General features: G+C 52.6%; 2 protein-coding genes across 2 annotated transcripts; one reads left to right on the top strand and one right to left on the bottom strand.

Annotated features, from left to right (window-relative positions):
* Positions 1 to 4,669: 4,669 nt before the first annotated feature.
* Positions 4,670 to 5,686, bottom strand: LOC120674552 (zinc finger BED domain-containing protein RICESLEEPER 2-like). Its single transcript, XM_039955717.1, has one exon. It carries the CDS (start codon positions 5,684 to 5,686, stop codon positions 4,670 to 4,672), a length of 1,017 nt encoding a protein of 338 aa, XP_039811651.1.
* Positions 5,687 to 10,854: 5,168 nt separating this feature from the next.
* LOC120676617 lies at positions 10,855 to 13,880 on the top strand. Its single transcript, XM_039957932.1, has 5 exons — positions 10,855 to 11,161; positions 11,561 to 12,310; positions 12,445 to 12,615; positions 12,708 to 12,799; positions 12,923 to 13,880. Exons 2-5 carry the CDS (start codon positions 11,603 to 11,605, stop codon positions 13,650 to 13,652), a joined length of 1,701 nt encoding a protein of 566 aa, XP_039813866.1. The 5' UTR covers positions 10,855 to 11,161; positions 11,561 to 11,602; the 3' UTR covers positions 13,653 to 13,880.
* Positions 13,881 to 14,294: the final 414 nt, after the last annotated feature.

The raw sequence follows: 14,294 nt of genomic DNA, 5'->3' as shown, positions 1-14,294 counted from the left end.
TGGGCGCGTACGCCCTCGCGTCTTCTGCTCGAGAGGCCGCGCGGTCGATGTCGGCGTGGTGCCTCGCCTGCTGCCGGCCTTGGATCACGCTGCGGGCGTCGTAGTTGGGGCCGACGCGGCCGTGGATTGGCGGCCTCGGCGGGAGAGGAGCGGATGCCGCCAGGGGTGTCGCACTGCCCGCGTTGGCCTGCTGCGCCGGTGGGGAGAGCTATACTTCGGATAGTTCCCGCCCGCGGTGACCCGCGCCGCCGGCGGGGCACGAGGCGGCGGCCTGTCGGTGGTGCAGTGAGGAGCTGTCCGCCAGCTGGACGGCGGTGAGTTCCACCAGGTTTCTTACCTGGCGGTGAAGAACCCTCTGGGCCGGATCCTCTGGCTCAGGCAGTGTCTGCAGGAGGATCGCGGCCGCGGCGATGTTCTGGCCCGCGCGAAACTCTTGTGGGAGTTGCACGCGGGCGTCGTTTATGATGTCGCTATTGACTCTGCGCGCGCGTTGACGTGCGGAGCTTGCGGGATTCACCACTTTTGACCCGGAGGGAGCCCGCGGAGGCTGGTCCACGGGTGGAGGTATGCGTTGCCGCCGAAGACGAAGATCCTTGCCGTGCGCCTGCGCATTGGCGAGTGCTCATTCGCGGTGGTCCGAGGGAGTGTGCGTCTGCTGGGATGGCACCCCCTCCGGCGGTGGGTCGATGACGGGGGCGTTGGCCATGGCGCACACACGAGGCGGCGCGGATGTCCACTCCAGGTTGTTGTCTCCTGTGCTGGAGGAATCGCTCAGGGGATCCTCGTAGCACAAGAGATCGTGGACGGAGTCTGGGTATCTTCCCGTCATGCCCATGAACTGGGTCGTGGGTTGGCGTCCTTGGGCGGCCTTGTGCATCTCCTGAGCATAGACGCTCGCGGAGTTGCGCAAGCCGAATGGGAGCCACTCCGAGAATGAACGGGGTGTCGGGAGCGGAGGTCCGCCCGCGAGCTGCTGAGAGACGTTGGCCATGGAGAAGAGGACCAAGTTGACGTCCTCGACAGCGGGGTTGGAGGCCATCATGAGCGCGATGCGGCGGAGCACCGCACGGGTTGGCTGTGACGATTTGCGCTTCCTGATGAGCCAGCGGATCGATCGCCGGCGCTTCAGTTTGTGAAGTTTAGGAGGAGGAGCGGACTCCTCTGTGGTCGTTGGGGCGACTTCCTCCTCGTGGAGGCACAGTGCACCGAGCTGGTCGGTGACGAACTCCATACTCCCGAAGTGGAAGGTCTGGGAAGGTGGGAATGGTGGAGGCACCCATGATCCGTCGCGGGGGATCGCGGGAAACTCCAGGGAGCCGAAGCAGATCATCTCACCGCGGCTCGCCGCCGGGGCGGCGAATGGAGTGATCGAAACCATCCGATCGCCAAAGCCGTGAACGCACAAAGCGCTCCCCACGGACGGTGCCAAACTAGCGCTGCGGGAAATGGGCGACTACTAAACTACTCGATTGCTCGTTTGTTATGCGCTTGATCGGATATGGTCTAGCACGGAAAGACTCGAGGATTTAGACTGGTTCGGGCCGAAAATGCCCTACGTCCAGTATGGGGGGTGGTGTTCTTACTCTATTGCTCTCGAGCCCGGGTGCTTAAAGTTCTGAGTGGAGCTTACAAGCGGTGTCAAGTAGTGTCGAACCTCTAGGAGTCCAACCCTTTCCTACGTGGGGGCTTTTCCTGTTATAGTCCAAGGTGGGGCCCCCATTTACATATATCTAGTGCTGTGTCTTGATCCTGTCTGGGAGTCCTTCGTTCTTGTTAGTCATCGGGGCCCACTCGATCAGTCGAGAGTGGGGAGGCTTGAGTCTGGCTGGTTTTCTTGGGCAACGGGTTGTCCAAGCGTTGTCCCATCCTCGACCAGTCGGGACAGCCTGGTCACTCGGATGGTCGCTAGGGGATCACCTCCGGTCTTATCCGCCTGGGTCTATGCCACTTATCTATAGGGCTACCTCACCTCCTCCTTTCGTAGCCCCTGCCCGTAGGGCAGCCCGCCCGGTGAGGGGTGCCTTACCGAGGTCCGGCAGGGGGCATCCGGTCACGCTCACTGGCGTAATAGAGTGGTGCGCAGGTGCAACCATCATTACGGCGCGGGAGGCGACGTCCATTGACGCCCTCTCCCGTAGTGTCGCGGGGGCTGCACTTGCGGTGCTGTCCCTCTGTCAGAAAGCCCTGTAGCCTATGTCTACGCCGCGAGATAAGGGGAACAGGCGTCGTGGAGCCTGTATGGGGGCCTGTCTTGACCGGCACGCCTGTCAGGCGGGGTGGCAATCTTGGAGCGCACAGCCCGGGTCGTCCGGGACGGCTCTGACCCGAGGCGCTGGGTCGGGGAGCCTCCACGTGTCCCGGGAGGTCGGGCTCCCAGCCGTGTTGGCTTACCAGCGAAGGCAACTGCCTACGCGGGTTGGTGGGACGCGCCGTGTTCGGCCCAAGAGGCTGGTTGGGCCGTCCCTGCACGAGTCAGGCCCGTCAAAGGTCCCGGGTTTACACCCCCGTCACCCTTTTTTTCCTTCTTCCCCTCCTCAGTTTCCAATATTTCTGTCATTGTACGCTCAACTTATGCAATATTTTATATGGTGGTGCGTAGTTATGCAACATATAGTTTTAGGGGTTGTTTGGTTTGTAGCCGAACCGACCACACACGATGTGGGGTCGCCACACTCTGTGGTGCAAGAAACGGCCGCCACACATGTGGCGAGATTTTGCACTGGTAAAACTGTGGCGGCCTCAGTTAAAGTACGGACCAAACAAGTGCCTGGGGGGTGGGGGTGGCGAGCCCTGATGTGGCATGGCAGACGATGGCCACAAACCAAACAATCCCTTAATTTCAATCCATGCGTTCGCAATACAATGTGATGCATGGGTAAGTAAAATTGTATGCTCCAAATTAAACACTTGTGATGTTAAGCTCCTAAATGTGATCCATTTGCATTGGCTAAATAAATTTTTAAATAATACTACCTCTGTTCTAAAATATAACAACTTTTTAACTTTTCAAAGTCAAACATTTTAATCTTTGACTGTAGATGGTAAAAAAAATATAAAAATTGACAACATAAAAGTAATATCAGTTTATTCATAATGAAAACAACTATGACAACATGTAACCTTTTCTATTTAAGATATTATTGGTCAAAGATGAAAATATTTGACTTTGAAAAGTTAAAAAGTTGTTATATTTTGGGATAGAGGTAGTAATAAACTGCGCGGAATTTAGAAAGGGAGGAGCCAAGGGTAAACAAAACTTTTACCATAAATCTCATATTATTATGGAGTATAATATCAGGTTAAGGATGAGTTTGACCAAAAAATAAAGTTGAAAAACTATATTGGCCGATGTAAAAGTTTAGGATGAACTTGATGACCCTCACATCAAAGTTGAGGAATCAAAATAGCTGTTTTACCCTTTTTAGGGGATGAGTTGATTTTCCGGTCCTCCGAAATGTATGTAATAGGTCAAAATTGCTCCAAACCCAAACATTAGATGAGCTTGTAGCCCAACTAGAGGAAGATGATGTAAGCATAATCGTACACGACTCAACTTTTTCCTTGAGAGGAACCCAGCCCAACTAAGTGATTGGATCAAGTTGTAAAAGATTGATGGGCTCACACAGCAACTTGGCACAGCCCAACCAGCCTAGTCCAGGTTTGGTTCGGATTTTTTTTATCAATCAAAATTACTTGTACATACAGATACGGGCACATTTTTATTTGGTTTGCGCGCGCTGCCAATGTACAAAACTAGATGTGGCTATTTCCCACAGCAATTGTGGTGCTTATGCATCTCCCAGTTACTAGCTTGTGGATGCCTCTGAGGCTCCGACCATGACGCCTTCATTGGTAGGAGTAGTAGTCGGGTGCGCTTAGCGAGAGGGCATTTGGGAGGGAACACAGGCATTTGGGAGTAGTACTGGACTACTGGTATGGGGCGGAAGAGGCGGTTTTGATCCTAGCAGTGGCTGACGTCATCCATTACCGGCATACTGGTCCCGAGGGTGTGTGCTCCTCTCCTCCCACCGCTATAGATGGCCAACGGGCCAGCCCGGCCCGGCCCGGCACGGCCCGGTACTGGACGGGCCGTCACGGGCCGACGGGCCTATCGTGCCGTGCCGCTACGGGCTTCGTGCCTAGCCTTCGGCCCAGGCACGACACTATGGGCCGTTTTTCGTGCCGGGCCAGCCCGTTTAGCACGGCCAACTAGCCGTGCCGTGCCAGACCACGGCCCAGTACCCTAAAAAGACCTCAAACTACTCACAATTGAGTTCCCAATTCATAAATCAGGCATTCAAAGTTCACAAACAGAAACACATAAGTGTAGGACTCCAACTCCAAGTTCAAGACTCCAAGAGTTCAAGAACAGATAACAAATGAACAGATCAAGAAACACTGAAACAGAGAAGGCAACACAAAGAAATAACTAAAAAGGAGCTGATGTGCAATGCTGCCTCATTAAAAACCTTTCTAGGTAAAACTCACCCTTGTGAGAAATCCTAGAAAGGAAAAAAGAGTGCAGCCAGCTCTCAAAGTCTTAATTAAGTTAATCATTACAGTCCACAGTGGCATAGTTCAAATGGCCACCCAAAATTACAGTGAGTCCACAGATTACTCACTCATCTCACAGCAAAATAACCCTCTCAGTCACTCTCAGAGTCTCAGCTCAGCTCACAGCCCCACCACCACCAGCTCCTTCATCATCAAGAAAGAGGTTCTTGAATGCTTCCTCCAGCTCTGTGTCCTCGGCTTCATGCTGTTCTCTTCTTGCCCCTAACTCCCAATCCTTGATGCAGGTAAGCATCTCCACGTTCTCTGGCAAGAGGCGCCGTCGCCGCTCTTCAAGGATCATTCCTGTTAAACTGAAACAAGACTCGGAAGAGACAGTAGATACAGGAACAGACATGATATCTCTAGCCATTATAGATAGGATTGGATAGGTTAGCTTATGGTCACGCCACCAAAGAAGTATGTCAAAGTCATCATCATAAGCAGTGACACAATCACTATCTAAGTAAGCAGAGAGCTCACTAACAGCAGAGGAAGATGAACATGAAGTGGAAGAGGGAGGAGGACCAACAACACCTGAACCAGAACCACCACGGCCTCCAAAGATCCTTCCCCATGCCTGCTTTTTCTTACCTGATTGAGCTGATGGCTGTGCAACCCTTTGAGATCTAGCTGCACCAAACTTGTTCTCATATTTTGTAAACAGTTTATACAATTCAATTTTAACATCAGCATAGTATGAACTGTAAGTGCATCCAATACTTTCAGCAAGTAATTCCAGCACATTAAAGAATCCTCTCATCTTAGCTCTAGGATCAAGTATGAATGCATATGAATAAAGCAGTGGTATGTCCTCCCAATATTTAAGAAATTTAAGCTTCATTGGAGCAACAATAGTTCTAAGGTTATGATCTCTTTCAGCAGCATGCAAATGAGAAGCAATTTCTAAGATATGATGCAAAACAAGTGGACTTGTGGGATAATAAACACCAGATAGAACAACAGTTGAATCATAGAAGAGTTCCAGAAATTCCATTACCTTTTCAGTAGCATACCAATGATTTCTAGTCAACAATTCTGAACCATAATGAGAGTTAATGAACACAGAAAAGATATCCTTGTGTGGCATCAAATGTTTAAGCATCAGGTATGTGGAATTCCATCTAACATCCATGTCCAAGCCAAACTTTCTAGGTCTAACACCTTTAGCATTACAATATTCCTTAAACAGTGCAATTCTTTGATTAGAGGAATTTAAAAAGTTAATTGAGTTCTAAAATCTTCTGTAACAGGTTTCAACCTTTTCAGTCCAGATTTGACAATAAGATTAATGATATGACATGCACAACGTTGATGCACAAGACAATACTTACGCTTATTAGGATCAGAAGCTATAGGTGCAGGATCAGAACCCAAGTAACCAAAGAACATAGGTGCCAAAGTCTCCATAGCCTTAGCATTAGAAGAAGCATTGTCTAGAGTGACAGCAAAAATCTTATCAATCAAACCAAACTCCTCAACCACACTAGCAATCCTTTCGGCAATGTTTTCACCAGAATGTTTAACCTCAATCAGCCTTAAACCGAGAACCCTTTTTTGTAACTCCCAATCAGAATTGACATAATGAGCAACCACATTAACATAGTCCTCCTTAGCATTGCCAGACCAAATGTCTGAAGTTAAAGAAACAGAAGAAGCAGCAGGCAACACAGATTTCATAAGCACATCACGTCGATCAGCAAAGAGTTTACCAAGATCTCTAGTAGTGGTCTGTCTAGAAACCTTAACAAACTGAGGATTATGAGCACGAGTAATGTAATCCTCCCATGCCTGTGTCTCACCTATGCCTAATGGAAGGTCTAGCCTAGCAATCAACCGGCACAACTCAGTACGAGCAACAGCAGGATCATAAACCCAGTTGCGGAAACTATCACGATTCAGAGCAAGCCTAGACTGGACCCTATGAGCATGATCAACCTTTTTCCTACAGGAAGCCTGGTGCCTAATCAAATGACCAGTACCAGAACAAGATCTAGCAGACAATCTCTTGCTACAAATGTTACAGATAGCAGCAACTCGCACATCATTTTCCTTGACCTCCTTGAAATCAGCCCAGACACTGGATTTGCGTTTACCTGAAGATGAGGTACCATGAGTGTCGGTGGAGCCGCACCCTGCTGCCATCGCGGCCCCTCCACCACCGTCGCTGGCACCGGCATCTGCATCGACATCAATAACGTTGTTCGGAACGTTGCCGTCACCGACATCGATACCGAACAACGCCGCAGCGTCCTCACGGACGTCGTCGTCGTCCTCCATTTCCAACTCGTCCGCTAGGTGGTCGTCGCCAGGATGCTCATCCACCCCCGGCATTGCGACCCCGAGCGCGGACGGGCCGGACGGTTGACCCTCGCTTCCAGCACCGTTCCTCAACGGAGCACTGGGCCGGCGCCGAGCCATGTCTAGGCCAGAGGAGGAAGACTCGGCATCGGACACCGACCTGTGCAGAGGACAAAGGAGAGTGAGTGAGAGACAGAGAGAGATAGCCATCGATCTAGATCTAGGGTTAGGGTTAGGTTTCGAGGAGTTACCTGCGCTACCGGAGCCCGGTGCCGGACGAGGGCCACCCAAAGGAGACGAGACAGAACCGATTAGAAACTGGAATCGACGGCGAGCGGCGGAGGGACTGGACAGTAACACGAACTCACATAGTCCGGGGAGATAGAGAGGACAGAGTAGAGGAAGGGAGAGTAGGGAGGAGACGAGGACTCGAGGAGGGAGGGAGATGGAGGAGCGTCGGCGTGGTCACCGGAGCCGGGGACGGTCGGAGGCGAGCGGCGGCCGATGGATCTAGAGCGAGAGCCGAAAGCCGAGACGAGACACGAACAAGAGAGCGAGTGCGGCGGGCGGGAGGGGAGAGAGAGGTCGAGTGAGTGGTTAGGGTTTGGGGGGGTCGCCGCGTCGTCTTTTATATGGGGCGGGGCCGGAGGTGGTCGTGGGCTGGGCCGCGCGCCTGGGCCTGGAATTGGAAAGGAGCCGTTGGGAGGGGGGCAGGGGTAACGGGCCGCCACCGGGCCGACCGTTGGAGCGGGCTGTGCCCGTGCCGTGCCGTGCCTCGGGCCTGGGGTGCGGCCCAAGCACGGCTCGCTCCTTCGGGCCGTGCTAGCCCGGGCCCGTTGGCCACCGGGCCGGGCCGGGCTTGGGCCGGGCCAAAAAAACGGGCCCCGTGCTGGGCCAACGGGCTCGGGCTGCATGGCCAACTATGCCCACCGCGCACCATCCATTGCCGTGTCTTCTTAGCGGACGGGCCTCTGGCGCAGTGGTAACTCCCGAGGATGGGAGGCTGCCGGCGGGGTTCGAGCCCTCGTCCCGCACCGGGTGATGAGGCTGTATGCGTGTGTGCGTGGGTGTGGTGTGCGTAAGTTTCGGTATGGCGTGTCCCGAGACTACTTGAGCACCATCGTCTGCGTTGAGTCCGGTCGGCGTGGACGTCCAAAATTTTACGTGACTCCCCAGTGTTCCTGGGTGGTTTCAAAAAAATTGTCGTGTCTTCGAACTATCCAGTCATGGACAGTACCACCATGTCCACGTCCTGGGCGGCGGCCGCCGCCGCCGCCAACTGTCGCTGCAGCCGTGTCGTGTTCGTCGACAACATCTCCTTCCTTGCCTCTGAGAATGAGCTCCGCGACGCCTACGAGCTCATCGGCCCCATGCGCCCCTGGGGATCGCCGCCGACCCTGCCACTCGTAAGCACAAAGAGAGCTCAACTCGCCTTGTTTGGTTACTCTAGATTCCTAGAATGCACACTTTTTAAAAAAAGAATTTCGCATGCATGAAGTGGTAAATAAAGTCTATTTGCAAAACTTTTTTAGGGATGGGTATAACTTTCCGCGACGAATCTAATGATGATAATTAATCGATGATTGTCTACAGTGATGCTACAGTAACCATCCTCTAATCACGCGGTCAAAGGTCTCGTTAGATTCTTCAGGGTTCCTAACGCAAGGGTTATAAAGTTGGTTTTGTAAACTGACTTTATTTGATACCATAATTAGCGGTCAAAGTTTCCTAGCACTTTCTAGCGCGGGAAACCAAACAAGGCCGGTGCAAAAAAAACAGGGGTTGAAATCTGGATAAGAGATTCTCATGCTTAAATTTGAGAGTTTCATTGAAAATTGCCCTAAGAAGCATCCATATAGCCTATATACTGATATTAAATATGTTGTGAAAAAACCAATTCTTTCTTAGGATGAAGATGGGAAAAGTCATTGCGCGTTGTGAAATATCCAATTCTTTCTTAGGATGAAGATGGGAAAAGTCATTGCGCATGACTGGCATGATTGAACTCTTTCTGACAATGAAGAAAACAAGATACTGGACAACAAAATAATATCGGATTGGTATACATTGTAAATGTATGCATTACTAATTGAACACCATGTATTATGCAATGTAAATGTAACCACTACTTGATGAATAGTGTGTAGATTGCACAATAACTCAATAAGATCTGAAGTGGTTAGTCATTATTGAAGGCAGATTTAGCACAAAAATTCAGGGAGTGCAGGTTAAGGAAAGAAATCACGGGTGTTTTTCAGGTTCCCGTTCTTTATCTGAATAAAGCATATATGCGAGATTTTTCATCCGCATCAATAAGAGAGTACAAAAATTGGAAAACTTGTATTCTTTGTTTTTCGATTTGTCTATTCGGCTTGTTCCAGTTTATTCTCTCACACAACACTATTGAATCAGCTCAAATCAGCCGATTTTTTTCCGGCCAAACAAACTTCCACACTCATCATACGCGAGAATGACCACACTCATGTTTGTCTTCTCTTTCACCGATTGCAGTTCTTAGCTACCTATTTCCGTCAAGCTACGAGAGTTCCTCGTTATCCGTATTTCGTAATTATGCTTAGGTTTGAGTTAGAATTTCTGAACCAAAAGCCATATCGTTTATGACTCTCTTTGTTTTTAAAAAAAATCAAAGATACTTGGGTTTAATACTAGATAACGAGCTGGTTTGGCTCGACTCAGGCTTGATAACGAGCTAGCTCGGCTCGGCTCGTTATCATACCGTGTTAGAAGTCAAGCTCGGGCTCGTTTAGATCCTGAGCTAGCTCAAATTAAGCTTACTGAGGCGGAGCAGAACGTCATAAGGGCGCGGGGTGGAGCCAGACACGCGTGTCCGTCGGCTCGGCACCGAAGCCAGGCAGAGCGCGAGGCCGCCGCTGCGGCGCGGAGTCATGGGACGTCCGCGGCGAAGGTTGCCAGGGCCACCGACCACGGCGTGGAGGCAAGCGGAAAGGGCGGTGAGCGGGGTGGCCGGTAGCGACGCGGAGGCAGTCGGAGCGGCGGCGCGCGGGTCCGTCGGCAACGGCGCGGCGCGGAGGCAGCGTGGAGCCACGGGATGTGGTGGGGGGGGGGGGGGGGGGGGGGGGGCGCAGTGTAAGGCTGCTGTCGGACTGGCGGCCACCTGCTCAGTCGGACTGGGGAGTGTTGGAGGCGAGCACAGCAGGCAGGGGCTGGCCGAGTGCCTGGATGGCCGTGCGACAGAGATGGAGAGTCGAGAGGGACCGTTGGAGAGCTGATAGTGGTTGGGGCTGATTTTTGCATCGGCTGTATTGGGCTGACATGGGACGAATTAATTTTAGGTTCGAGCGCTGATAGCCAGTGGCTCGTTTTAGCTCGCAAGCTGCTTACAAGTCAGCTCGAGTTGGCTCGTTAACGAACTGACCTAGAATTTTGGTTTGACTTGGTAAGATTTTTCATCAAACCGAGCCAAGCCACTAACAAGCTGAGTTAAAGGAGCCAGCGAGCTACAAGTTTTTCATCCAATCTTACTTTACTTGCTATGAACTAAGACCTTGTTTAGTTTATTTTGTATTTTGCATTTTTGGAAGGGAATCTTCAACATTTGAAGTATTAAATGTAGACTAATCACAAAACTAATTACATATCTCATCTGTAAACTACGAGACGAATCTAATGAGCCTAATTAATCTATTGTTAGAGTATGTTTACTATAGCATTACTGTAGCAATTTAGTGTCTAATCACGTCCTAATTAGGCTCATTAGATTCGTCTCGCGATTTACAATCCATTTATGTAATACGATTTATTTTTCGACTATATTTAGTACACCATGCAAACGATTTACAAAAATTTTACATTTTACATTTTGAGATGGGCCTAAATCTGAATGACGTGGCTTGGTTATCCTCGTCATTTCTCAAATGCAACAGCCGGCGGCGGCGGCGGGCGCGGCGCACCCTACCCAACCAGCCCCGTTCCTGGACCGCTCCCCCACTCAACCCCAGTCGACCGTTGGGCAGCTGGGCTCGCCAACGTTCCAAATGTCACGTGATCTCCCCTCTCCCTCTCCCACCTTTGGTTCTCTCACCTCGCGCTCCTCCTCCGCCCTCCTCGTAGATTACCGTTGGGACGAGTGCGGCGCAACCAAACCCAGCTGCTAAACCCGCGACAAGGACAAACAGCTCAGAGTTGCCTCGCCTCGCTCGTCCAGCTTGATCGCACTCGACCCACCACTCGCTCGCGCCGCCTGGGATTTTTCTCGGAGATCAATCGGCCGATTTGGTTTCCGCCGGCTTCGGGAGAGCGCTCCCTTCTTGTCTTGCCCCCGCCCCAGGTAAGCACAATCTCTCCTCGCTGCTTTCGGATCGCTTCTCAGTTCCGTCGGTCCGATCCTTGGGGTTTGTCTTTCGTTGCCTTGCCTGGGTTCTTCTTGATGCCAAAGATTGATTCCGTCCTGGGAATTTTTCCTCCAGACGAATCCTCACGATTGTAGTTCCTCGGTGCGAATTTGGATCCGATTCGATCGGCAATTCCGTTTGATTCCCTTTCGCTTCATCAACGATAACCGCGAACTGAATTTCTTGCTCTTCTTTGGGGCAAGAAAAAACATCCCCCCTGTTCGATTTCGCCAAGAACAGCGTTTTGCAAGGGGAATTCATTCTTCAGTCGCCTGAAACTAGATGTGCTGTACTTCTAGTTCCTCTCTAGAGTTCTGATTAATCGATCTCCACAGACAGTTTAAGGTTCCCGGCCGCGGATCATCAAAAGTTTAAACATGACGACACTGTCGTCCGGCGTTCTCCTCAAGCTCCTGGACGGCATGAAGTCCGGCGCCGCCAAGCCCGTGGGCGAGCACCGGACGGCGGTGCTGCAGGTGACGGACATCGTGCCGGCGGAGCTTGACGAGAAGGACTTGTTCCCCAAGCACGGCAAGTTCTACGTCAAGGTCTCCGACGCCTCGCACTCCATCTACGTCACGCTCCCGCTGGCGCAGGCCGAACTCGTCCTCTCCAACAAGCTCCACCTCGGCCAGTTGGTCCACGTCGACCGCCTCGACCCGGGCTCCCCCGTCCCCGTCATCGTCGGCGCCAGGCTGCTCCCGGGCCGCCACCCGCTCGTCGTCGGCACGCCGGACCCGGGCGCCAAAGCCAAGCCCGCCACGCCGCGCAGGGGGTCCTGGGGCTCCCAGCAGAACGCCAGCATCAAGCCCACCACGCTCAACTTCGATGCCGAGAAGACGCCGGTCAAAGAGCGGCCGGTCTTGTCGATGCCGATCAAGGAGCGTGTGGGCGCGGCGACTCCTGTCAGGGAGCGCGGGGTCGCGGTCACGCCTGTTAGGGAGCGCGTCGCGGCGTCGCCGTCCCTGAGCTCTGCATCGGTGAGGAAGAGCAGCAGCGTGCTGCCAAGGCTGCTGACCAGGAGCAAGAGCTTCGTCGCCGACAGGGACCAGCATCCCAAGATCCCCAAGATCCCATTCCCCACGGTACGAGATTTTTTTTTCTTTGGGGTGGGGGTGGGGGGGTGGAAATTGCGGAATTGCGCCCTTAATTACTTTTGGATGTGCAATTCAACCTTGATTTCTGACACTGAGCTGCAATGTGTGTTGCGCGGGAGAAGAGCTCAGTGAGCTGCGCAGCCTCGCGGGCGACGAGGAGAGCGGCGAAGGAGGAAGTGCCCTCCTCGCCTCCCTCCGATGATGAGCTCGGCAGCTCGGCGACTTTTTCCAAGAAGCGATCGTCGACGGCTGCTTCCGTGCCGGTGCCAGGGAAGCTCAGTTTACTTGGGAAGGTACGATCCGATCGATGCAGCAAAGTAGCAGACCATGACCACGAACTCGAATCATGTTTGTCTGAATTGGTTGCTTGTGCTGGAGTATTTAGGACGCCCTGGAGCAGATGGAGCGGGCGCAGAAAGCCGCTCAGGAGGCGCTACGCAATGCCTCTGCCACTGCCAACGTGGCTAGGATCTACGAGTACGTGTGATTTCTCATGGCGATCTGGTAGCGATTGCGCGTGTACAGTGCAGTGCTGGATGAATTTGGTGACACAGAGCTTGATCTGACGATATCCTTTGCTGTTGCTGAGCAACATTGCAGGATCTTCTCTAAACTGAGCGAGGCGGCGAGACCGGACACGCCGGCCTCCTGCTTCGACAGCTTTCTCAGCTTCCACCAGGAGGCCGTGCAGGTCGTCACCGACATCGAGGCGATCCAGGCGGCCACCTCGATGGCCGCGGCCGTGGCGAGCGACGAGCAGCCCGAGGACGCGCCGCCGGTGCTGCAGGAGATAGCCCAGAACAGGGCGGTCATGCGGCGGAGAGGCATTGGCGGCGGCGGTGGAGGCGGCGTGTCCAAGTCCGTGTCGTTCGCGCCCGGCTCGTTGGATTCCAGGCAGGACGACGGCGGCGGCAAGACCGGCCGGAGCTCGAGTGCCAGCAGAAAGTGCCTCGCCATGGACAAGATCGGCGGCGACGGCGGCGACGAGAAGAGATCGTCGTCTTCTTCTGCTCCCCCCTCTGCCACCACCACCACTGCTCTAGGCTCCTCGCTGAAGCTGGCGAAGCAGATACAGTCCGAGGCGGGGAGCTGGTTCATGGACTTCTTGGAGGCCGCACTGGAGACCGGGCGGCTCAAGAAGAGCAAGGCGTCGGCGACGGGGGACGGGCGGAAGCAGAGCAGCAGCTGCTGCCCGCAGTCACTGATGCTGCGGGTGATCAACTGGGTGGAGATGGAGCAGAGCGGCGGCGACAGCAGCGGCAGGAGGCCCGCTCACCCCAGGGTGGCCGCCATTGCACGGAAGCTCAGAATAAAAGCAAAGAACCCTTGATGCCCCTGCTAACTACAGTACTAATCAGTATTGCTCTGATTCTTCTAGGATGGTAGTTTGTTGTTGCGTTAGAACCTATAGAAGGCAGCTGCCTCCCCATTGTTGATTGTTCACGGTATTACTAGGATTGTTGTTCTTGAAGTCGGATCGGATCAGCTGCAGAAACAAACGCCTTCTCCTGAGCAGGTGCTGTGTTGAAATTATAGTATTGATTGCGTGTAAAATTTATTATTCATTCTTGTTCCTCATTTGTCGTCGCTGTTGCAGAGGATCTTCAAGAGTATCCAAAATCCACTCCCAATAACTAAAGTTTAGAATAATAAATAAAAACAGCCTCCAACGGTTCCCAAAACTAACTCCCAATATATCCGCTTGCCCAAAACACGCTGCATTTGGAGCCAAATTTCCATCGGGTCACCAGCGCGATGAAGCCTATCATCTGGATTCCATTTCTTTTATCACTTGCAAATGGGCCCATTTATGAGTCTATCGGGTGCCATATCCTTGCTAGCTGGCATCACAATCTGCATGACCTTACCAATGCGCCCTGCCTGCTGATCAACCAAGTGTACTTCGGCCATGACTACTACCTCGTGCTTTTGCTCCTCACTCAGTTTTTTGGGTATCAAATTCTTTGGCAAG

Source organism: Panicum virgatum, chromosome 5N (genome assembly GCF_016808335.1).
Source record: "Panicum virgatum strain AP13 chromosome 5N, P.virgatum_v5, whole genome shotgun sequence".
Classification (NCBI taxonomy): Eukaryota; Viridiplantae; Streptophyta; class Magnoliopsida; order Poales; family Poaceae; genus Panicum; species Panicum virgatum.
The sequence above is the reverse complement of the archived record's forward strand: the minus strand, read 5'-3'. Positions and strand labels throughout refer to the sequence as shown.

What these genes read in the sequence shown, in the direction of transcription:
- LOC120674552 (XM_039955717.1), bottom strand. Translation starts at nt 5,686, where the DNA reads ATGGATGTTAGATGGAATTCCACATACCTGATGCTTAAACATTTGATG.
- LOC120676617 (XM_039957932.1), top strand. Translation starts at nt 11,603, where the DNA reads ATGACGACACTGTCGTCCGGCGTTCTCCTCAAGCTCCTGGACGGCATG. An exon ending in AGCTCAGTTTACTTGGGAAG is followed by an intron (nt 12,616 to 12,707) that starts GTACGATCCGAT and finishes TGGAGTATTTAG; the next exon opens with GACGCCCTGGAGCAGATGGA. An exon ending in AACGTGGCTAGGATCTACGA is followed by an intron (nt 12,800 to 12,922) that starts GTACGTGTGATT and finishes GCAACATTGCAG; the next exon opens with GATCTTCTCTAAACTGAGCG.